Genomic DNA, 24,156 nt, shown 5'->3' with positions numbered 1-24,156 from the left:
TATTACGTAATTGCTTCTTCGTCTTCTTCTGTCTTCTGGCAGTTAGCAACCCATTTAATTAGAGCAGGTAGTTGTACTGCCCTCTAGTGGAAGAGAGTGTAATTGCTCTGCCTGTTTCTCAGGTGGGTCGCTTAGAGCAGCGGTCCCCAACCCCCGGGCCTCGGACCGGTACCGGTCCGTGAGTCGTTTGGTACCGGGCCGCGAGAGTTGAGGCTCAGGTGTGAAATGTATAGTTTTCAGGGTTTTTATCGGTTTTTAGGATTATTTTGTTATCGTTTTTATCGTTAACTCGGTTTTCCTGGGTCTTTTCACGTGTGTTATGAATAAATCTTCATTTTTTCGGTACCGGTTCTAGTTTTATCTTGTTGTATTTATCCGCGACACCTTAAAGGCCGGTCCGTGAAAATATTGTCGGGCATAAACCGGTCCGTGGCGCAAAAAAGGTTGGGGACCGCTGGCTTAGAGCAGCTGTCCCCAACCTTTTTTGCGCCACTGACCAGTTTATGTCTGACAATATTTTCACAGACCGGTGTAAATACAACAAAATAAAGCCAGTACCATTGCCAAAAAAAAGAAGATTTAATCATAACACAGAGAAAAAGACCCAGGAAAACCGAGTTAACGATAAAAGCAATTAAAAAATAACGATAAAAACCCTGAAAACCATAAATTTCACACCCGAGCCTCAACTCTCGCGGCCTGGTACCAAACGACTCGTCATGGGGGTTGGAGACCGCTGGCTTAGATTACCAATCAGGTGAAACCAGATAATCTCCCACGGTACACTTGATCATTTCTCATGGCACACCTATGTGCTGCGGCACAGTGACTGGAAAACACTGGTTTAACCCCTTATTGAAAAAAAACTGAAATGACTATAGTACCTTTAAATTTACCATAGATCACTGTAATTACTGTAACACAGTGAGATGACTGATTTATCTATGGAGGTTTGGATTTCTCCAAATTAAATATAGTTGATCTTCAAATCATGTAGCAAAAATCTTTGTTCCATTCATAATCTAAAAGGTATTTGTCAAACAATTTCTCCAACTTCATGCACCATCAACATCACATACAGCATTTTTCTTTTTCTACTTTATCTTAAACAATGCAAAGAAAACACAGAGGTCACCTGCTACGTGTTATTCATGTGTTGTGTTATAAACTCAGTCAAAGAGACCTGTGAGTGTGATACTGATGTTTCTCCATCATTCCTGAACAGAAAGCAACCGTGCCATCTATTGATGTCGGCTTACTCCCCCATCTGTGTGGCTCTTCTGTCCTTCCTCCTCACTCCAGCTCTTGGTCGTAAGTCACATTACAGCACAGTGTGGAGTCACCTGACACAACACAAATCAGAGTCCCATATCTTACATGGATTACACCATTGCTGTGACTCTGTCTTATAAACACAAAGAACGAAGGTTACTGTTAACACCCAAATGCTGACCTTTGATAAGTCAGACTCATCATTAGAGGTCACAAATCAAAAGCCATAAATAGTATATTATTGACATATTGTGCCGGTCTGTGTGGTGGCAGTACATGGGATTAAACGTGCACTCTGATAATCACGGCAGACTCACTCCCCGCTCCTGTTTGGGGCAGACAAAAAGTCAAACTACCAGCTGCAGATTGTGCACCGCTTTGTGGAATTCGCCTCATTATCCAGGCGCACACATGCAGATGCACGTGGCATTTTAACCGTGGTTCATCTCCAGCTCGTTGCACTAATGACTGGCTTTCTGAGCGTAACGCTGCGGCAAGCAGTAACTTTTAACAACTTGAGGCCCACATGCACAGTCAGATAAGTATTTAGTGGTGGTAAATATGGGATTATAAATATCGTCTCACCACTTTATCTCATTTCTCAGCAGTTTTAATGGGGACGTGGGAACGACTTCCAGATGTGTTGCGTTCACGCCGCTCGCTGTCAATGAGCTGAGTCAGCTCATTGACTGGGGAGCCCCTCTGGCTCTCACCATCTTCGTTTCCCAGAGTTATTCACGAGGATTTCCTCCTGAACGACTGCACTGCGAGGAGTCAGGATAGCGCCCTCCTCTGGCACATCACACAAATAGATTTTCTGTGACGATGAAAGTGTTTTTCACTAGAAACTCTATCAACTCTAAACCTGTTGTGATGTAAAACCTCTCCATTATTTGATTATGAACATAAAATTATAGAATAAATGTGTAACATTAATGATGAAAGCAGAAACAGGATGGTGGTGGGATGTATAGCAGGTTGTAATTTTGATAAATCGCTTCCTCATTACCCCGCTAAAATGTTCCTAATGACATGTGGCTTTTTCTGCCTGTTGTAGTTTCTGACCTTGGTGGAATATTCTGAACAGGGCGCTGAGAGATCTGTATTATAAATTACAATCACCGCTTTGATTAGTCTGAACTGCAACTGTCTTAATGCTCAATCATCCAGCTAAGTAAATCCCAAAAGGCTGATTCTGTTTATCTGGATGTAGCATTTTCAGCTACATCCAGATGAACAGAATGAACCTTGTGATGTTAATCCAGACCTCGCTTCTCCTTTGTTGCTGTCTATGACAAATGAATGAAAGTGGCCAGTATTATATATTAGCCTTGCCACATTTAAAGCAAACAACAAATGCGGCAGGATTTTTTATTTTATTTTTGTCCCGTCAGAACTGGACCTGAACAGACTGGATGGAGATTCTGTCTGCCCGCCAATAAGAAGTGGCCAAGATGACCTTCCAGGTAAAATACTTAGTGGGACACTCTTTGAAAATATACAACAGGAGCTTTAAAACAACAAATCCAAGTCTAGAAAATCCCTAAAAGAGAAAAGGAAGGCGGTGAGTTTAATTGGAGGAACAGGGTGGGCTGCCTAATGCCTCAAGATTTCAAATGAGGCAAATAAAATGTTCCACTTGAGTTTAACAAAACTGTAGAACAATACAAACTCAGCAGCTTGTAACCGCTTGGCACTGCTGCTCGGTTCACTCCTACACATCTGCTCACACGCTGCTCTGTGGTTTTAAGTTATTTACAATAAAGTAAAAAAGCGTCTTTGTTTACATCCTGTTCATAAGGAAGAGTTTACACTTTAAATGTATGGAAAGACGATTTGGCAAGGATTGGAAATCAGCCTGCCCCATACAGTGAATGCACCTCATTAATATTTTATCCATGCAAGCTCCTGTAACTCCTGCCAAGTTAAACTGTGTCGATGTAAATACAACAAACATATGTAGTAAATGTACAGAAGCTGAAGCGACAACTGATTCGTTGCCTTGTCATAAGATCATTTCAAAACAGGCTGCACTGCACGTGAAAGCTGTTTCTACAAACGAGCTATACAACAAAAGTGCTGATCACTACTTTATGCATGAATGTAGCAGGAACGGTGTGACACAAAACCGCTAACGATTCTAATATTAGTGTAGATGTGGAATCACAGACAGTAAAATCAAAACGATTGTTATTGAAATGTTTAAACTTACATTAGTGCTCATGTTATGTGCAGTGCTAATCATAATGCTAATGATATTGTTGTTCTCTTCACACTAATGGGAACATTACGCAAAATGTAAAGAGAAACAGTATGCAAAGATCTGCAAATCTCGCAAACCAGCGGTTCCCAACCTTTTTTGCGCCACGGACTAGTTTATGTCCGACAATATTTTCACGGACAGTATTTATGTATTGCTATTACGTGCTGTGTCATTTTACTCACAGCATGACTACATAATTGCTTCTTCGTCTTCTTCTGCTTTACTGGCAGATGGCAACCCGTTTAATTAGAGCAGGTAGTTGTACTGCCCTCTAGTGGAAGAGAGTGTAATTGCTCTGCCTGTTTCTCACACGGGTAATGGGCAGTTTATGTCCAACAATATTTTCACGGACTGGCCTTTAAGGTGTTGTGGATAAATACAACAAAATAAAGCCATTCATAACACATGGGAAAAGACCCAGGGAAACCGAGTTATCGATAAAAACGATTACAAAAAATAACGATAAAAACCCTGAAAACCATAAATTTCACACCCGAGCTTCAACTCTCGCGGCCTGGTACCAAACGACTCGTCCCGGGGGTTGGAGACTGCTGGCTTAGATTACCAATCAGGTGAAACCAGATAATCTCCCACGGTACACTTGATCATTTCTCATGGCACACCTATGTGCTGCGGCGCAGTGGCTGGAAAACACTGGTTTAACCCCTTATTGAAATAAAACTGAAATGACTATAGTACCTTTAAATTTACCATAGATCACTGTAATTACTGTAACGCAGTGAGATGACTGATTTATCTATGGCTCCGAGGTTTGGATTTCTCCAAATTAAATATAGTTGATCTTCAAATCATGTAGCAAAAATCTTTGTTACATTCATAATCTACAAGGTATTTGTCAAACAATTTCTCCAACTTCATGCACCATCAACATCACATACAGCATTTTTCTTTTTCTCCTTTATCTTAACTGCAATGCAAAGAAAACACAACTCTCGCGACTCACTGGCCGGTACTGATCCGTGGCCCAAGGGTTGGGGGACGCCGTTGTAAACTCATGTTTTATTCACAATATGTGATATTTGTTGCTTTTTAAAATTTCCAGCCTTTTGCTGGCCCATCTAAATGTTTTTGAGACGTGTTGCTTCCATCACATTCAATCCTGCCATCGTGTCATTATCCCATGTAGGGTTTGATCTGATCACTCAGTTCCAGCTGGATGTTATTCCCCTGAAAGGTGTGAGGAAAGTGGATGGCTCCACAAACCTCCAGGTGGCCTACCGCCTCGACAAAGAGGCCAACTTCCAAATTCCAACTATGTAAGTAAAGCAGGGGCATCTTTAAAGAAGCTGATTTTTTTAAATGTCAAACAGCACCAGCCCTCATGCAGGTGTTGCATTATTACAGGTCTGGCACAGATGTTGCTGCTCGGCGAGCGGCGTATAATTGTTTGAGGAAAAAACATGTCAGGACGTATTTGGCATCTCTTAGAAACACAAAGAGTCAGAGTATTTTTGGATGTGTTTGAGTGAGTGCAGAGAAATAGCAACTAAGACCCTGATTGAAGCTGTTTTGTCAGGATAAGAGAAAAAAAACATAATTCACCACTTCTTCTTCTTTTTTTTCTTTTCTTTTCTTTTTTTTAGCTAACTTTAAGTTGTACTTACCTTCAGACGTTTAGGTATGAGTGTACCATAGCATGTACTGACAACAGTTCTGGCTTCCTGTGAGGATCTTTGCTAGTTTGTAATTAAAGGTTAGCTGTAGTAATTTGGATGTGCAAAGGACTACTTTTTTAAACATCATTTGTTAACCATGATCTGCAAATGTTACCATGTTAACCATCATTTCCAGTAATAGGCACACAGATTGTGTTACTTGCCTGTTTGTTTGTGTGGTGGGAAGTGTGAGAAGGGCTTCAATATTTCCCGTGGGCTGTCACGTTTTGTTTTAATGCTTCTAGTGTAATTACTCCTGTTAGTCCTTTTAATAATAAAACACAACTATAGTGGGCATTATTTGAAGGCTAAGTGGAATCCTACCTGGGAGACTAAGAAGCCACTCTTGGGGGCTTTCATAATGGGTCGCAGTCACTACACCAGTTCTCTGACAATCCAATATAAGTAAGCACTTGGCAATAGTGCCAACTTTTAACGGGAACAGACCTACAGCAGGGTGGCCGAGTGGTTCAGTGGTTTACACTGTTGCCTCACAAGTCCTGGGTTTGAGTGTGTTAGCATGGACAATATTCTCTGCATTGTCTCCGGCTACTCGTGCTTCCTGCCACAGCCCAAAGCCATTGTTTGTGTCTCTGTTTATGGCCCTTTGTTAGACTGAGTACATGTCCAGGGTGAACCCCACCTCCTGCGAGGGGTTTGTCTGCTAATATCACATCATACCTGAAATAACAGTTATCAGTTTGGCACTTGGCACATGGAATAGTTTAGCCTCCACCTTTCCTGATGAAGATTTATGGGAGAAGAAACACTTTATTTATGCCAAAGGTTGGGTTTACTGTGGCAAAGCAGACAAAACATGATAAACAACTTAGTTCCATAAAATAAATATGTCAGTGTCACAACCCAAACAGTAAAGAAGGCATTCAGTAATAACAGAAATAGAAAATACAAAAAAGTGGAGTGGGTAAAGAGCTAAAAAGGTAATAAAAAATATGATACAATAAAGAGCTGAAATCTGAAATGAATGCAGGTGTTGTGGCAGCAGAATTGAAGTAGATGTTAGAGAAAGTGTTCAGCTGCGTGTCCAGATGGCCAGGGTCCTGTCAAAAATGGACATATAGTAAACCTGGGGACCTGATCATTACAGCAACTAAACTATCAAGATTTCCCCAGTGACATAGCCTCTTAACATGGACCGACTCACTGCAGACACGTGTCGGGTCAAGATTACAGCTGGGGTTTCTTCTAGCCACATGCTCATCAGTCTGTTTTATTGAAAAACCACTTGAAGTTATATGTTTAAAGATCTTAACCCTAACCCCAGATGCCCAATAACCTGGCAAATGTTACATGTTAATTTCCAGTAACTTGTCCTAGAACAAAATGTTACGTAAGCAGAGATGCCTCCTGTTGTTTCCCAGCTTGCCTGCTGCAGTCTGTTTTGGCTAATCTGTTCCTGGAGGCCAGCTTTCCTTCGAAGCTCTTATGTAAGTTTCTGGCACCCTGCATCTATGCCCCTTGGTTCAGTCATGCTAAATGTAAATACTTGTTTTTCCCCCCACCTCACAAGTCCAGTTGCACAAGCTGTGCTTTGAAGTCTTTGCTTCAGCTGCACTCCTGCTCTTGTCGTCTGCAGGGCAAAGGCAGCACATACTCGCAGCACTTAGCTGAAGAGAAAGCTCTTCATTTGTTTTATTGGGTTTTTATTGCCTCACCTTAGTTATTTACTAGGTGGTAAAAGGCTGTAGCGCCCATCTATGAATGCACCACCCACCGAGATGTTGGCTTGTCAAAAAGCACCAGACTGGATGCTAACCAGGGTAGCATATTGTGACTGAGCTGCTGATTTATGCACTGAGACAGCCTCCCTCACAGTATCTGATTTTTGATATAATAGCACAATTTAAAACCTCTCTTTGTTTCTTTGAAGTGTGTGCCTTCAATTTGAATCTCAAAGACAATGACGACAGGGCTTTGAGTTATTTTTACCCAAGTCTTGCACTTGATTTGATGGTAGTTTTGCTAAGTGCTGATCATAAATTAACTCTGACATCGGAAATATTTTGAGTGTTTTAACCCGGCTGGGTGAGTGGCGGTGCATTTTGGTGTGATTGGCAGAAACCAGAGGATTTGAACCCCTGCTCCTCACTTCTCCCTCAGACTCATCTTTCCTCGCGGCTTCCCAGACGAGTACTCCTTCATGACGACCTTCCGCATGATCAAGAACACAGTGAGCAAGGTGTGGAACATCTGGCAGATAGTTGACGAAGATGGCTACAAGCAGGCCGGATTACGGCTGAATGGCGACGAGCAAGCTCTGGAGTACTTCCTGACAGGCCCCGATGGAAATCTGCAGACAGTCACCTTCCCCGGCCTTTCTGTGCTCTTTAACACAAAGTGGCATAAGGTGATGATCGGCGTAGAGCAAGACCAGGTCACGCTGTATGTGGATTGCCAGCCTGTTGATCAGAAACCCATCAAAGGCAAAGGCTCCATCAACACAGAGGGAGACACTCTTATTGGCAGGCTGGATGCTGATCCCAACGCCTCCGTAGTGGTAAGCAAGTATGGAGAACTGCCTGCTCTATTTAATAATCTTCACCCTCCTTACGAGCATTATCAGGGAAATTGTGCTCTGTGAGAACAACACATCCAGGTTTATGTGTGTGCTGAGCTCTGCTATAATTCTAAAGTGCTGCTGTCACAGCAAATCTGCTCAGCTGGGTCCCAGTAGGAAAAAAGGATGGGGATTGAGGGGGGGGGGGCTTAATCCCTGCAGAAAATCACATTGGTGGAAAATCAAGCTCAACAACCCATATAGACGGCATTGATTCCGAGCTACAAAGAAGTAACAGAACCACGAAGAAGCATTTCAAAGCCCTTTCTTTTCTCAGTTTCATTTATGAAAATAATTCCACATGTTACCATGTCTTTTTTACAGTTTGAGCTCCAGTGGATGCTGATACATTGCGACCCAAAGAGAGCCCAGAGAGAAAGCTGCAATGAGCTGCCTCCCTCTGAGGTACAGTAGCGGAGACAAGGATCTGCACAGCATCTGTTGTGGTTTGTGGTTTTACTCAGGTTGATGGAGCTTCCAGTGTTTTTGAAGGGAAGCGGCAGAAATGCTGAGACAGAGCTGCAGAAGTGTAACAAACACCTCGCTAAGCAGTTTTACTCTTTAGCTCTTTATTTTTTATTGTCAACATTGAGCTGTTGTCCTACAAACATTTGTTGGAGGAAGAGCTGTTTAGGAGCTACTTTAAACCTACAGACTGTATATATAAACTGTGACACCACCCACTGGTGCCTGGACTTAGCATTTTGAAGTAAGGGTATTGGTTGCAGCCATATTGGCCTTCCTTTTTGTTGCTTTTAGAAAAAAAAAAAAGTTACGATATCATATTGTTAGCTAGTGTAAACACTTATTAGCTAATTTGCTAACTTGGTTAACAAAGCATATCCACAATTAACTGTGATATTTAAACGGGAGCTAACTTTGGAGGGTTAAAAAAGACAGCCTTAAAACAAAATTTATTTAATGTGAAAAACAAACAGCCCTCTCTATATGCAGTTTTATTTTATTTATGCAGTTTTACTGTTAGCTAGTGTCAACACGTATAAGCTAACTTGCTTAGCAAAACATATCCACAGTTAACTGCAATATTTAAACGGGAGCTAACTTTGGAGGGTTAAAAAAGACAGCCTTAAAACAAAATTTATTTAATGTGAAAAACAAACAGCCCTCTCTATATGCAGTTTTATTTTATTTATGCAGTTTTACTGTTAGCTAGTGTCAACACGTATAAGCTAACTTGGTTAGCAAAGCATATCCACAGTTAACTGCAATATTAAAGGGGAGTTAACTTTAATAGGTGAAAAACAGCCTTAAAACAAATGTATGTATTTAATGGAGAAACCAAACAGCCATCTTTATGCAGTTTTATTAGCGGAAAAGGGGTAACTTTAACCCTGTTACACCAAGTGCATCGTAATTGATACATGAGGTTTTGAGCCCTTTATTATATCATCAGTGTGATTTTTTTTTTCTCCTGAAAATCTGATGTACAGGATGTAGCAAGAAAGAGGGTTTTTTTTGTTTGTTTTTTAAAAGCATAATTAAAAACGTATACGTAAAAATAAAACTAAAGTATAGGAATAGTTACTCCTTGTGCAGTTGATTCAATTTTCACTAAGTTTTCCAACCCCGGGAATATTACTCTCTGCCTCAACAATGTGTCCCAGTTATTCTCTGTTTATAATTTAATTTCTAATTAAATATTATGTTTCATTTCTACTGTGATTAATGAGATGGCTGCCTGCGATGAAAATGCCACTCTGCAGTCTCACATTTCGTGCTCTGTGAACTCTGCCGTGCAATGAATTAGGATTAGTGAGAATTGTTTTTATTTTTTAAATTCAATTACTTTCATCAAAATGTGACTGATTGCACACCCTGTGGACAGACTCATTTCCTGCCCTGGTGCACTCTATTAGCTCTCAGGCTAACACGGGGAGTGTGGGTACTGTTTACGGGGCTTTTGTATTTAAATGACAGCATGACATCACTCACTGCCGTTGTTGTGAACCAGAGCGCTTTTGCTGACACTTTTGGTGAGGGTGGTGTGACTACTTTCACTAACTCTCCCTTTATCTGATTTCTCTTGCTTCTTCAGATGTATGCCAATGCTGAGGTATTTATTTTTCATCTCTACTTTCTTTTTGCTTTGTGATTTTAAACCAATAATCTGTTTCAGTGCTTCAGTTGCCTAATTGCCTTAATGCTTTGTTCTATATCTAATAAATGGTGGTGATATTATTTGTTTTTAGCATTGCATAGGTTGACCATTCTTACATTTGTACATCAAATCATGTGCCCAGAAGTAACTTAAAACCAGGTGGCACAGAGATAATTTCCATAGATTATAACTAAATCTGTGAAGAAGAAGCCTTTATGCTGAAAAAGACTTTATCTTCTGTTCTACACAAGTGTTTAGATTGAACATTTAAATTCAGTTATCTAGCATTTCTCATGTTTTCTGTGATAATATGCTAATTGTCTGTTTGTCTCTTCTGTCAGCCTGAAAAATCAATCCCAGGCCCCCCAGGTACCCCTGGCCCAGAGGGCCCCCGAGGACCAGCAGGAGAAAATGGCAGAGATGGAAGAGATGTAAGTATTTCCTACTTCCATTAGCACAGAGTGAGTATTTTTCTCTCTTATTTGACTTATTTTATTTATCTCTCCAGGGTCTTCCAGGGCCTCCTGGCAGTCCTGGCGCTCCTGTGAGTATTAAACGCAAAATGATTTACTGACGACGTACCTCGAGGCTGCGTTCTCCCTCTCAATGTGTTTGTTTGTCATATGATACCCCAGGGAAATGATTCACGTCGCGGCTCAGTTACACAGTTTCAAAACAGATTTGTCTGACACAATATGACTCGGCATTGCTTACTATGATAACACTTCTTTGTAGACCAATCCTGTTACTTCTGTAGTGTGTCTCCAGTGAAAGAGTGTTGAAATAATCTGGGTAAATTAACTTCAGAACATCCACCTGGTCACTGACAGCTAACAGTTATTCTGGCAAAGTTTCCTACACTCAAAGTGTAACATGACCAAAGCCTTGTGAAAACACAGGATCCCAAAGTCAGTCTGAAACCCTGATACTTTATCAGGGCCTCTAACCTCTTGAATTACAGGACTCTAGCCTCAAGTGGCTGTTAGAGGAGTTGCAATTTTTGGATCTTTCTTGAAGGCTTCTTTTTTTCACCCTGGAGGTTGCTCCTTAATTACAATCCATTCCAATGTTCATATATACTAACTTTAACAGTGCACACAGTGGTTAGAATTATCTCTTAACAACAGCAATGGGAGGTGACATAGAGAAGAGGTTGGTGTGGATGAATGGGTCAACAAAACATTGGACTTTAATTCAAATACAATGTAAATGGAATATCAGTATAAATCTCTTTAAGACAAAAGTCTGGATTTCAAATGGAAAGCATCAGTGACGCTGTAGAAATCAGCAGCTACTAGGTCAATTCTGTTTTTTTGAAAAACATGCACAGTGCAGCTTGGTAAGTTACGAACTTAAAGGCACGTGTTACATCTTATTTTTTGTTGACAAGGGCCTGTGTTCATAAATACTTAATATCCAAGAGGCTTCGACAGGAAAAGGGTCAACTTGGGTTAACATAAAGTTTTTTGTGGATGCTTTTCCTGTTTGGTACAGCCAAATTAAAAAGCTAAGAGTTGTCAGGCCAAAATGCATCTACTGCTTCTACTTTAACTTCTAATCTTCTGAAGATGTGGTTGGTTAGCATATGGCTAAACACAGCAAAACCCAAATGCTAGAGATCTGTTGGATAGCAAGAGGTTAAATAGGTTAGTGTCGCAGAATGCGGTGGCAGACTGTGGAGTAGCAGTGAAAAGGACCCAAAATACAGATTATAATCTTATAATGAACAGTGGATTTATTTACAGTGAGTGGAAAAACAACATGGCTATATACAAATCCCAGCACTGTGGCCCCGTGGCAATTCTCCCTGAATCCCACATAGTGCAGATGTCCATGAAAGGTGAAAAGTAGCAACTCCAAGAACTCCTGTTCCCAACACCGTGACTCCAAAAGCACTCTGCTCTCCGATTCCCAGTAACACACAAATGCACTCAGGTTAGCAGGATTAAATGAGTTTTGACTCCAGGATCCAGCGCTGACTGGAGCTCAGCCACACTCTTAAATAGGGCGTTCTCAACGAGGCCATCAGCTGCAGTTGGTGATGGCTGACGAGCGGCAGGTGTGGCAGCTTCCAGCGTGGGAACACTTCCGGGTCGCAATCCCTCAGCAACCCAAAACATCCAGGAATATGAATGAACATAAACACACACAGGGAGACGGAGGAAAAAGGATACACAACAACAAAACACTACATACGGAAAAATAGACATAAATACAGAAATACACGAGGCCTGGGTGCCTAGGCCATCATATGGCTGCCTTTCACAGACGTTTCTTCCTGTTAAGAGTTTTTTTATTCCCACTGTCGCCAAGCGTGTTCTCATGGGGGGGGTCCAAATTCACGGGCTGCATCCTCCTGACGCCGCATTTATAGGCCGATTACGTCAGAGCGACGCGACAAAGGCTGTCCAAATTCGAAGACTCCTCCAAATGCAGCTGACAAATGCGTCCTCCTTTTCCCCAGATTTGAAGGATGGGTCGGGTGTATCCTTCGTCTTCCACCATATCCCAGAAATCATAGGCCAATTCCAGTTTCCAACAATGGCATCAGCTACTTAGTTTTAATATTACTCTTATTACTCTTTCTGAGTCTGAGATATTTTTAGGCAAGAATGTAGCTGTGTAAACTTCAAATATCTGCTTGGTTTATCAAGATATTGCATATTTGCAAAAGTGCTCCGATGTTTTCGGAGGCGTCTGTTACCCACCAGCTCGATAGCTAGCTTGGGCGAGAACACCAAACTCCCGGCACATCGTTTTCAAACCCCCACGTCTTTTGCTACTCAGGTTAAACATGATATATAAGTCACTTAGATAACTTAAAAATGTTATTGTTTGGCTTTTTTCAGTGTTTTATTTGTTCGTGAGTAAATCGGTTTGGCTGAGATTAAAGTTATAGTTTTAACACAGCTGAATAAACGTCAAACAGAAAACTGATTAAACAGAAGTGTGAAATGATCGAGAATTTATGCCAGTGTCCTGTTATATTTTAGATAGAAAGATGCAGGAGCGAGACAGCTGCTGACGCAAAAGGCTAGACCGTCCAATTTTGCAGCTGCTCACTTCCGGCCTACCCGACCTTCGGAGGATCCGGCCCACGTAGACCGTGAAGGCCAGGTCCTCAGGAGGATGCAGCCTATGAATTTGGACACCCCCAGGGGGTCATTTGCTTTTTGGGGTTTTCTCTGTTTTCTTCGTATTATTGCAGGGTCTTTACCTGACACTAGGAAGCGCCTTGAGGCAGCTACGGTTGTGATTTGGGGTTATATGAATTAAATTGACTTCTTGATTGTCTTGGTGTTGCAGTATACTTATCTTTCTTCTACCAGTTTAATTTGATCACAAGTAGCTTTGTCACAAATAAATCAATTTCCTCCATTAAACGAATGGCCAAAAATAAAAAGGGGGAGTGCTCAGTGGGTAGCGTGGGTGGGAGTTCTCATATGATGTGAATGCCACTTAATGTGCTGCTCTAAACTTCTTAATATAGCAGTGAAATCTTGACTATGATGCCCTGTTTTCTTTCATCCAATAATAACTGAGATGTCTTTGTGACTTTGTAATAAAAGTGTACAACAATTAAGTTTCCCAAGAAGAGTAGGCTTTCTACTAAAATATTAGCATTTATGCTAAAAGAAAAATTTAGGAATAAAGCCGTGCTAAGTAGCAGACACAAGCCTGGTTCAGATAAAGGCCTCATGTTAAGCAGTGCCTTTGTCATTCACAGTCACGCCTCCTTTGTTTTCGACATAGCCTTACACAAGCTCATCTTGCGGTTGATCGTCGAGTGCGGCCCACCTTTCATTGATTAAATGTTGACTGGCTCTGCCTCTGTGTATCTAAGCAACGGGGCAGGAAGATGCAGGAAGAAGATAAAACAGTTTTATTCTTGTTGTGTCTGTTTCCTAGGGCAGCAAAGGAGAGCAGGGGGAGATCGGTCTTCCTGGACAGAGAGGCCTGCCTGGTCTTCCAGGACCTGCTGTAGGAAACACCTGACACACATTTTTTATACCTGCCAGTGCTGCCTGTTTGTGTGTGTGTGTGTGTGTGTGTGTGTGTGTGTGTGTGTGTGTGTGTGTGTGTGTGTGTGTGTAAATATATGTATGTGTTTCAAGCTAAGGATAAAAATGTGCTCGCTAAAAAGTGTTACAAACATTCTGTGTTGTAGTGTGTAAGGATGCCACATTAATTTGACTGTATGTTGACTGTCTGCAGGGTTCAGCTGGTCCAATGGGTCCCAGAGGGCCTGTAGGAGAGAGAGTGAGTCAACATTTACTTTCATTCAAATCAATGATTTACAGGAAATAATTGACAATGTACTGATTTTCTCTGCTTTTCATCGCAGGGACTCCCTGGCTTTCCTGGACCTTCAGGTCCTGCTGTAAGTGGAAAGAATTCTCATTTAAAGCAACATATGCATATGGAAATGACACTAAATGACGACGATGCGATAAATGTTCCTTCTTCTGTGTCTCCTTTCCAGGGTCCAGCAAGAGAAGGACCTCCTGTATGTGTTTGCTACAGATGTTGATGTTTTGTTTCTCACATGTACATGGCCTTACTGGTGAATTATCTGGTTTCTGTTCATGTCTGGCAGGGACCTCCTGGAAAACCAGGAACCCCAGGAGATGAGGGGAACATTGGACCAGAGGTTAGAATGTTTTTGTGGAATAGGTGTACAAAATAAAGTCAAGTCCCATAAAAAGAGCTCCCACAGCTTGCTTGTGGAAGCATGTTATTGCAACCCATAGTTGTACTTTATTGCAACAATGATGTTGGTGAGAATTATGACAGGAGCTTCACTGTTGAAGCTTGTGCATCAATGCCACGCTGTTATGGGGCAGCCATGTATGAAAATGTGTTTTTGTGGAGGTAGGAGGTAAAATGATTTTGAGACATTACTGCTCCAGCAATGTCTCAACTTCATATTGTCATAAGTCGGCTGTGTGAGCTGTTTATTGTGGACCCAAACACAAGACGCGGGAGTAAACACGTAATGCTCATAAGTGCAAAATTCCAGGAACACACAAGGAACCAAGCAAGGGAATCCAAAAAGATAGAAATGAACAGGAAGCACGTATTATCAAGGAAACTCAGAGCAGGATGAATGTTAGGGTGTCACGCAGCTATGAGGGATGACACAACAATGAACAAGCGGAGACTGAGGCAATAATAACAGGTAACAGATGGGACACACAGCTAGAGACATAATAAGATGGGTGGAAGTTAAAAGCAGCACAAGACTCAGACAACGCCCCTTGCCAAAATAAAACAGGAAGTGCAACACGAATCAGCAGGGGGGATAGGATTACCTCGACACAGTGGTAGGGTAGAAAGACCACACAGGTGTGCGTAGAAAGACAAAGATGAGACAGAAGGAGGAAGTCAATAAAAACACAAAGGGAACAAGCTAAAAGATAATGTGAGAGTGACCAAACTAAGAATAGTAGACTCAAATAACCAGACTTGAAAATCAACCATAAAGAACCCACAAAAAAAGGAGGTAAACGAGACTTTAACACAAGGGCTCAATAACCAGGAAAGCAAATACGGGTTAACTAAGGAACACAGAAGCCAAAACCAAAGATAACCTCAAAGAATGACTTCAAATAGCAAGAAAAATACAAACAGGAAATGTAATAATACATAACACCAAGAGACAGAGAATACTACTTTTTAAAGGCAAACAAACAAACACAGAATAAAAATCAAAAGAATAAAGAACTAACTGAAAACTTTTTAGTACTTTTAAAAGACATCTTATCAGTTCCAAAACAGCCACTACATCAGAGAGGACTTTTTTTGCTTTGTCGATATGTATTTGATATTAAATGATATGCAATGCCTCTCTTTTAACAGGTGTGGTCCCTACGTTCTGTAAGCACGCTGTTGTTGAGCCGATATTAAAAAAGAGCAGTTTGGATCCTACTCAGCTTAAGAATTATAGGCCTATCTCTAAGCTTCCATTATTATCGAAAATTCTGGAAAAAGTAGTTGCAGATCAACTTCCCACTTTTTTAGAAAAACATGAAATTTATGACAAATTTCAGTCAGGTTACCGTAAAAGTCACTCAACAGAAACCGCATTACTTAAAGTCTCTAGTGACATTATGATGTCAGCTGACTCCGGAGCATCCTCAGTCATGGTTTTGTTGGACTTGACATCTGCCTTTGACACCGTTGACCACACCATCCTGATTAACAGGCTCCGGGACGTAGTCGGTGTGTCCGGTATGGCTTTGAAGTGGTTTCAGTCGTAACTCTCCAACAGATCTTTTAGTGTTTTTGCGAATCGGTTTATGTCACATTCTAAAGATCTGACATGTGGGGTACCGCAGGGTTCAGTTCTGGGTCCTATTCTTTTTCTTTTGTACATGTTACCTCTAGGACTGGAGGCAGTTCCCTGAGGTGTCTTATCACTTCTATGCTGATGATATTCAGCTCTATTGCTCTTTTAAGCCGATGGAAGTCCATAAACTGTCCTCTTTAATTAAATGTTTAGCTTCCATTGAACAGTAGCTTGGTGACAACTACTTACAGTTGAACTCTGAGAAGTCAGAAACATTAATTATTGTCCCCGACAACCAGATATCTCTAATCAAACAGCATCTTGGTTCTCTTGGCTCATCTGTTCACCTGAGCCTCAGGTACCTTGGTGTGATCTTTGATTCTGCCATGTCCCTAGCACAACACTCTCGCCAGTTAATTAGGAACTGCCTTTTTCAGCTAAGAAACATCTCCAAACTGCGAACTTTGCTCTAAATCTGAGTTAGAAATGGTTAGATGGTTGGCTCGCTTAGATTATTGTAACAGCCTTTTTCTTTGTTTGAGCAAAAGGAATCTTGACCGTCTCCAGTTTGTCCAGAATGCTGCTGCAAGGCTTTTAACTAAGACACGAAAAAGAGAGCACATTACACCAGTGTCACGTTCATTACACTGGCTTCCAGTACATTTCAGAATTCATTTTAAAATCTTGGTACTGACTTTTAAAGCTTTGAATTGTGATGCCCCTGCTTACATTTCTGATCTTTTAGAACCCCACGCTCCCTCTCGCAGCCTGAGATCATCTAATCAAAGGCTGTTGGTAGTCCCTCGAACATATTTTAAAACCAGAGGTGATAGATCTTTTAGAGCGGCGGCCCCCAGGTTGTGGAATGCTCTCCCTCCATCATTACGTTGCCTTGATTGTATTTATTCTTTTAAAAAGCAGCTTAAGACTCATTTATTTAGATTTGTGCTGTGTGTTTTATTATTAATGTATTTTATGTATTTCTGTTTTATATTACTGTGAAGCACTTTGTGGTTTTTATCCTGTGAAAAGTGGCATATAAATAAATTGATTTGATATGATTAAATGTGTTATTGCAGGGTCCACCTGGGCCTAGAGGAGGACCTGGGGTTCCAGGCCCTCCTGGCCCTCCTGGCCCACCAGGGCGTGTGGTAAGAACCTGATCCAACACTGGTTTTATTATCATGTGAGACTTTATTATTTCATACATTTCCTACGTTATATACATACATGGTACAACAGCACACATGGGGTTGTCTACCAATCAAGGTTGGTGGTTCGATCACCGGTACTTCCAGTCTTAGTTCTTAGCGATGCTAACAGCACACATTGTAACTAGCCCTTTCCTTGCGGACGAATCTCGTCCTGAGCTCAGATCTCTGTATGAAATCACGAGCATGTGATGGTCCCGCATGCAGCAGTCTCTTTTCACACATTCAAATCTGGAACTTTCTGTGAACGTCTAACCCCCTGTGGCTGTTTTAGATCTCACTCTGCTGTGTTTTAGGGACCGCCCGGTGCCAGCAATGAGGGAAGTGGGGAAGCTGTGAGTGTTTTTCTGTCTTATTTGCTGCCAAATTTTTCCTGGATGCATGGCAATTGGAGTGGTGACAGTGAATTTGTGACCAGAATGAGTCATGTTAAAAAGAGGCTGGTAACAGCCATGCTTGTTGAGTATCTGACTGGCTGTGTATGTTTATAGTGTCCTGCAGCCTGCCCTGCTGGACCCCAGGGGCTGCCTGGGCTACCAGGGATGAAGGTGAGGAATGTTAATGAAGGATGTTCAGTGATTCAGCTAATTAAAAGCCAAACCAGACATTTAAATTAGTATTCTTGTCAGACTGGGAGAGGTTTTTAAATGTTTAGGTTATCATGGGACTGCAAAAAATCTTCATTTCTATCCTATCTAATATCATTCTGCAAGGCGTAGCTTTAGACTTAAAGTTTACTTAATAGGCTGTGAAGCTCAACATCTCATCATCCTTGACAAATATGGAATGACTAACATCAATGCATCGATAAGTGTCAGCAAGTCAGCAAGAATGAACTGTAGAAACTCAGACTCTGACGATCAGGTCAAGACATTATCCAGAGTTGTTCTCACATGTAACTCAAAGAGACTGTATATAAAAGATGGATTCAGATCTCTGGATGTCACTATTGTGACAGCACCCACTGATTTCTTGACATTAGCATGACATTAGCCAAATGTTATTTTTTCTGAGCCATATGTCACCATATTTTGACAAGAGAGTGGCGTGCTAATTTGTCAGCTAACATTATCAACCGTGTTTACCAAACGAAGCACAGATATACATAGCTATTAATAACATAATGGAAATCCACACAACAAAGTTGAAGCAGAGAGTTAATGGATAAGCAGACGATTTTATTTAAACCATTTTATTTGTCAAATAATTGCACTGAAACTGCTCCAAAAGGCACCAACAGCAAAAATAAGGACTCCTGTTCAGTGATTCGTTTTAGTGAAGGTGTGGCTTTGCAGACAGTGATCAGCTGCGTATGATTCAGAAAATAATCTGTAAACGTTCTGTAGAGCCCACAACAGCTTTTGTACCGTGCTGTAAAAATGCTTTTAAATACTGTTTAGTTGTTCATTTTAAAAAAGGAGCAGATGGGGATTGACTGTATTAGCAGTAGCGGTTTTAGATACGGGCGACACGGGCAGTTGCCCAGGGCGGCATCGTGTTGGGGGGCGGCATCACGGGCATCGGCAAAAAAAAAAAAAAAAAAATGCTAGTACTCATGCTGCCCCGACGTCAGCCAGCGCATATTGGGAATGGTACAGGCACCGATCGGTTTTCTATCGTACATTTGCTGGGGCGCCCTCCGTTTGCGAGGTGCGCCTGCTGCTTGCGACACAGGGAGGAGAGGGCGGGGCGACGGGGGATTCTCTGGCTGGCTGGAGCAGCATCTATTAACCAACTCGCAAAATAAAACAAAATAAAAACAAAACAACAAACATCATGATAGAGACGTATAATTTGTACTGATGTTTTTTCGAAATTCTATACACGAAAAGTGAGCGCGAGAGCCCTCGGTGCGCCTGCTCGCTGCTGAAGTCAAAGTAAACTTTGTCATCTCCGCTACAGTCCAGTATATAGAGAGACGAGACGACGAGGCTCCAGTTACAGCAGTGCAAGTAAACAAACAATAAATATAAGAAGAGTAAGAAAATAAATATACACTTTAGGACCAGGAGTAAAGGGATCAATAACAATTTAAAATTTACAGTTTGATGATTTAAAGTCTCACACACAGCCCGTCGAAAGGGGAGGGGGGCCGGCTGCTTCCAAATAGAGCGCATTTCATTTATAATGTTGTAAATCCAAGCCCATTATGTATTCATGATTTGAATCCTGGGTTGTGTGAAATCTCAGAAATAAACCCTAGACAAAGTGAATCTGTGAACTAAGGTGTAGGTGTGTTAGATCATGTTGTGGTGATCCTCGAGTTGGGGGATTTGTGTTCATACTGGAGTGCAAAATTAAAAAAATGGAAGCTGGACAAGAAAAGTTCAAAGCCATCAGGTGCTCAGTTTAGAAAAAAAGAGAAAAGAAGAGGAGGAGAAACGAGCAAAAGATACAGGTAAGCAGATGTGTGATTGGATAATGGCAGGTCATCCTGAGACAATCAGAGTCAGAATACTTTATTAATCCCTAAGGAAATGATGTGGGTTACAGTTGCTCCAAAAAGAAATGGTAAAAATAGTAACAGTAACAGACTAAACTCCAAACAATACATTATGTTACAGATTTTAATATTAATTAGTCATTGTCAATTGTTGATTTGTCCTGTTCTCATTGTATGAGGAATTATGATGGCTGTTTGGTAGCCGTTTGCATACTATGCATACTCTCTCTCTCTTCATATGTGTGTGTGTGTGTGTGTACAACAGTTTTATGTTAATGTACAATCCTTAATATGTTTTGTGTGTGTGTGTGTGTGTGTGTGTGTGTGGGTGGGGGGGGGTGGGGGTGGGGGGGGCGCCAGGGGAGTGTTCGCCCAGGGCGCCAAACAGGCTAGGACCGCCACTGTGTATTAGAGATGCTCTATATGGACAAAGGTTCTGGGACACCAAGTGCTGTGGCCCAAGACTTTTGTCCATATAGTGTAGTCCAATGAATGTAGTCAAGAGTGCTACCTGGATAACCCTAGCTAGCTAGTTAACCCTTGCTATTGCCTCACTGTCACAAACAGACATGACAGCATGTCTGTCAGCTGGCACGTTAGATCCAGAGTGATCATGTTGGCCTTTTGTAATGATAGATAGATAGATAGATAGATAGATAGATAGATAGATAGATAGATAGATAGATAGATAGATAGATAGATAGATAGATAGATAGATAGATAGATAGATAGATAGATAGATAGATAGATAGATAGATAGATAGATAGATAGATAGATTGATTGATTGATTGATTGATTGATTGATTAATGATGTGATTGTTACCTTTAGGGACACAAAGGTCTGGATGGTGCGCCTGGAAAGGACGGCGTTCCTGGAGAGAAGGTACAAGCAGAGTGAAAACCAGACAGAGCATACAGTACATACAGTAGTTACCTTGTAGCAATGAGCTATGTTTCTCTACCAACCATTTGTACACATGCTACAATCCACCCTCACAAAATGTGATGTTAATGTGTTTACACTTGCGGTTTTCCACAGGGGGAATCAGGAAAGCAGGGTCCTCAAGGACCACCTGGTCACATGGGAGATGATGTAGGGAAGCTTCTCCCTTGGTTACACTGTATTAATATTAATGAAATTATGTCTCCCTAAAGATATAAAGTGATAAATATCTACAAAATAAAATCTCTTTTGTCCTTATAGGGACAAAGAGGACCCATCGGAGTCCCTGGAACCGCGGGAGAGAAGGGAGACAGAGTACGTTTAACAGTGATGACACAGACATTTGGACCTTTGTACATGTAAATGAAAGCTAACTCTTCTCCATTCTCAGGGCCCACCTGGCTTCAACGGTGTCCCAGGACCCACTGGTCCTCCTGGAGCTCCTGTAAGCAGTCTTAGTTTGATCAGCTCCACGGCCTCTGATCTTCTGGCATTTGCTCTAAGAGCGAAAAAGGGCAAGATGTACTTTAACCTGTAACTAACTTTCTCTCAGGGTGTGGAGGGAATGCGTGGACGTCTGGGTTTGCCGGGGCCTAAAGGCGAAGATGTGAGTCCTGCTCTCTAGCTAAGATGATAGATTATATAACAAATCATAATTCGAAAAGCATTTTAAAAAATGTGATTTGATCTTGTTTAGGGAGCCATGGGAGCTCAGGGATCACAGGGTCCTCCCGGGGAAAAAGGAGATACTGTAAGTAAGCTGGAAGATATAAAGTAGAAGTGGAAGAAAATGGATGAATGGTGAGACATTTATTTTTAGCACAGCATTGCTTAATATATAGTGTTTTTCAGGGAGGGCCTGGAAATAATGGCTTAGATGGAAGTCCTGGAGTTGATGGCGCCAAGGTAACCGTTATCCCCTGTGATCGTTTTACTAATAAAAGTGCGTCATACTAAACTAAAACTCAATAATTGTCTGGGAGACATGGAAAGATTGAATTGGATGAGCCTGTTTCTAAAATATACAAGACAGAAATACATCAAATCTACAAGCTAATGGTGACACGTGGCCAAGAAAGGCTGACTCAACCAAAAAATCTAAGAGTATATAAGTATTCAGTTAATTAATTAAGAAAGAAGGAAACACATCAAATACTATTATTGCATATTGCTTTTAATGTTTGCTTGAATGCTTGAAATGTCTAACAAACGATAAAAACCCTGAAAACCATGATTTCGTGAATGAATTGAGGACCGCTGGTCTACAACATATGGTGTCCCCCCCCAAAATTTACCAAATTATTCTGCTGAATGCATCATGGGTCCCATTGGACTTTTGGCTGACGCCATGTTGGTTTCTTTGGATAAATCGTTGAACACACATTCAACAAAAGTAAACTTTTATACCGCATACAACAACCTGTGCACACTTTGCATCTCCTCAACAGGGAGAGCCCGGCACTCCTGGAGCTGTTGGTGTCAGGGGGATTGTGGGTATTCCAGTAAGTCAAACTTAATTTTTGTAGATTCTGTTAAACCTGTAATTGAATTATATCCTCTGTGGTTACGATTTCCAGGAGTTAGCGTTTCATTGGGAAGCTAGTGACGCTGGTAAATTAAAGGAGGACGAGCTTCTCTCTGAAGCAACAAAGCTGGTCAGCTAAATAAAAGATTAAAGTCAAACAACCTGCAGGAAGGGCAAGGGCACACCTACTGTTGCCTGTAAGGCTGTGAGATGAGAGGATACAGATGTGACTTGAGTGGTAAATGTGAATTCACAAACAGCACAGTAGATGAAAGGACAGTGTTTTTACTATAGGCTGTGTGACTTATTTCCAGTGTGCTTACTACTGTTTCTCAAACAGTTATAAGTGTAATAAATTGATTTCCTGTTAATGTTAAGTAATGTTTTATGCTACTTCGCTGCTATGCTAATTCCCTGACCCCATTTCCTGTTAATGTTAATTATTGCTCCTCACAGAAACAGACGTGAGGCAATGACACAAACATTTTCAGTATGTTTTCGTGACATGTTTTTGTTCCTAGGGTCTGCCAGGGAAGCCGGGAGTAGCTGGAACCCCCGGTGAGAAGGTAATTGGAATCATCATCTATTTAATGAGGCATGTCTTTATAGCACATCCCTAATGTTATTGCAGCTGACAGCTTCAGTAGAACACTCTCTTTGAGGTTTGAGCTGACTTATTCAGTGCAATTCCTGCTGTGGATTTAGGGCAGCACTGGTGCAGAGGGACCTGTCGGACCAGCTGGACTTCCTGGAAAAACTGTGAGATTACTCTACCCACAGAACTCTATCCATGAGCCTCTAATTTTACAGATATTTTTCATCAGTTATGTTGGTTCTGCAAGTGATATTCACACTCATTCAAATTCATTTGGATATTTTTCCCATATAGGGCGAGGCTGGAAAAGATGGAGCAGATGGAAAACCTGGAGATAAAGGAGCAACTGTAAGTTGACATTTTGTCCCCATTGCTTCATGATTTTTATATTTAAATTAAAAACAAGTTACACTTTTAGACTTTTCAGGTACGTTAGTACCAGCAAATTCATGTGCAAACTGAAGTTGAGGTTTTACTACTTCTTGATGTACAGGGTCAAACAGGAAAACAAGGACCAGTTGGGCCTGCAGGTCCACCAGGAATCCAGGTGAGATACACTGATGCACTACCTGTCCATCCATCCATCTGCTCCCAGCTGGGCATTCCCAGAAAACATTCAAAGAGAAACTCACAGGAGCCATCCTGACTATTTGTCTAAAGCACTTTAGCTGGCTTCAACCAAAGTGAAGGCGCAGTAGCTCTACTCTGAACTCCATCGATGTGTGTGAGCTCCACTCTCTATCACTAAGGCGGAGTAAACCCGTTTTAGCTGCTTGATTGGCCTGATGACATCAGTGTTGTCTCATCGTTCAATTCTGTGTTCCAGAAGCGAGTCTTTTTGTCTTATTGTCCCAGGCACGGCTTTACAGCTTTACAGAGTAACAGAAACTTTGATGACGTCTCCGGAAGTTCAATTCAATTTCATTTTTACAGCGCCAAATCACAACAACAGTCGCCCCAAGGTGCTTTATATTGTAAGGGAGACCCTACAATAATACATACAGACAAAAACCCAACAATCACACGAATCAACATGAGCAAGCATGAACCACCTGCAGACAGGGCCAAGGAAGACAGGATAAAAGGAAGCTGACATGCTGTGGAAGAGAGACTGAGATTAATAACAAGTATGATTCAGTGCAGAGAGGTCTATTAACATTAGGGGTGGGTTTTGATTATCGATTTATCGATTGCAATCAATTCTAGCTTGGATAACGTGATATCGATTCATTAAAATCCTG

The 24,156-nt window shown here is 41.4% G+C and overlaps 1 protein-coding gene across 4 annotated transcripts in view; it reads left to right on the top strand.

Moving 5' to 3' along the window:
• col9a1c (collagen, type IX, alpha 1c) overlaps positions 1–24,156 on the top strand; it is a 36,321-nt gene that overhangs the window by 3,990 nt on the left and 8,175 nt on the right. For 3 of the 4 annotated variants that reach the window (XM_087835157.1, XM_087835156.1, XM_035909730.2), the window contains 28 exons: positions 1,226–1,311; positions 2,667–2,738; positions 4,683–4,812; positions 7,333–7,729; positions 8,114–8,194; positions 9,846–9,863; positions 10,250–10,339; positions 10,417–10,452; positions 13,818–13,889; positions 14,124–14,168; positions 14,254–14,289; positions 14,392–14,415; positions 14,506–14,559; positions 17,277–17,348; positions 17,705–17,743; positions 17,900–17,956; positions 20,682–20,735; positions 20,892–20,945; positions 21,057–21,110; positions 21,187–21,240; positions 21,349–21,402; positions 21,493–21,546; positions 21,648–21,701; positions 22,244–22,297; positions 22,842–22,886; positions 23,026–23,079; positions 23,210–23,263; positions 23,409–23,462. In XM_087835157.1, the coding sequence (XP_087691283.1) occupies positions 1,226–1,311; positions 2,667–2,738; positions 4,683–4,812; positions 7,333–7,729; positions 8,114–8,194; positions 9,846–9,863; positions 10,250–10,339; positions 10,417–10,452; positions 13,818–13,889; positions 14,124–14,168; positions 14,254–14,289; positions 14,392–14,415; positions 14,506–14,559; positions 17,277–17,348; positions 17,705–17,743; positions 17,900–17,956; positions 20,682–20,735; positions 20,892–20,945; positions 21,057–21,110; positions 21,187–21,240; positions 21,349–21,402; positions 21,493–21,546; positions 21,648–21,701; positions 22,244–22,297; positions 22,842–22,886; positions 23,026–23,079; positions 23,210–23,263; positions 23,409–23,462 (1,948 nt within the window). The remainder of the gene's footprint in view (positions 1–1,225; positions 1,312–2,666; positions 2,739–4,682; positions 4,813–7,332; positions 7,730–8,113; positions 8,195–9,845; positions 9,864–10,249; positions 10,340–10,416; positions 10,453–13,817; positions 13,890–14,123; positions 14,169–14,253; positions 14,290–14,391; positions 14,416–14,505; positions 14,560–17,276; positions 17,349–17,704; positions 17,744–17,899; positions 17,957–20,681; positions 20,736–20,891; positions 20,946–21,056; positions 21,111–21,186; positions 21,241–21,348; positions 21,403–21,492; positions 21,547–21,647; positions 21,702–22,243; positions 22,298–22,841; positions 22,887–23,025; positions 23,080–23,209; positions 23,264–23,408; positions 23,463–24,156) is intronic. The other variant, XM_087835159.1, reaches the window with a different exon arrangement.

Source organism: Neolamprologus brichardi, chromosome 22 (assembly GCF_056152115.1).
Source record: "Neolamprologus brichardi isolate AB-2024 chromosome 22, ASM5615211v1, whole genome shotgun sequence".
NCBI lineage: Eukaryota > Metazoa > Chordata > Actinopteri > Cichliformes > Cichlidae > Neolamprologus > Neolamprologus brichardi.
The sequence above is the reverse complement of the archived record's forward strand: the minus strand, read 5'-3'. Positions and strand labels throughout refer to the sequence as shown.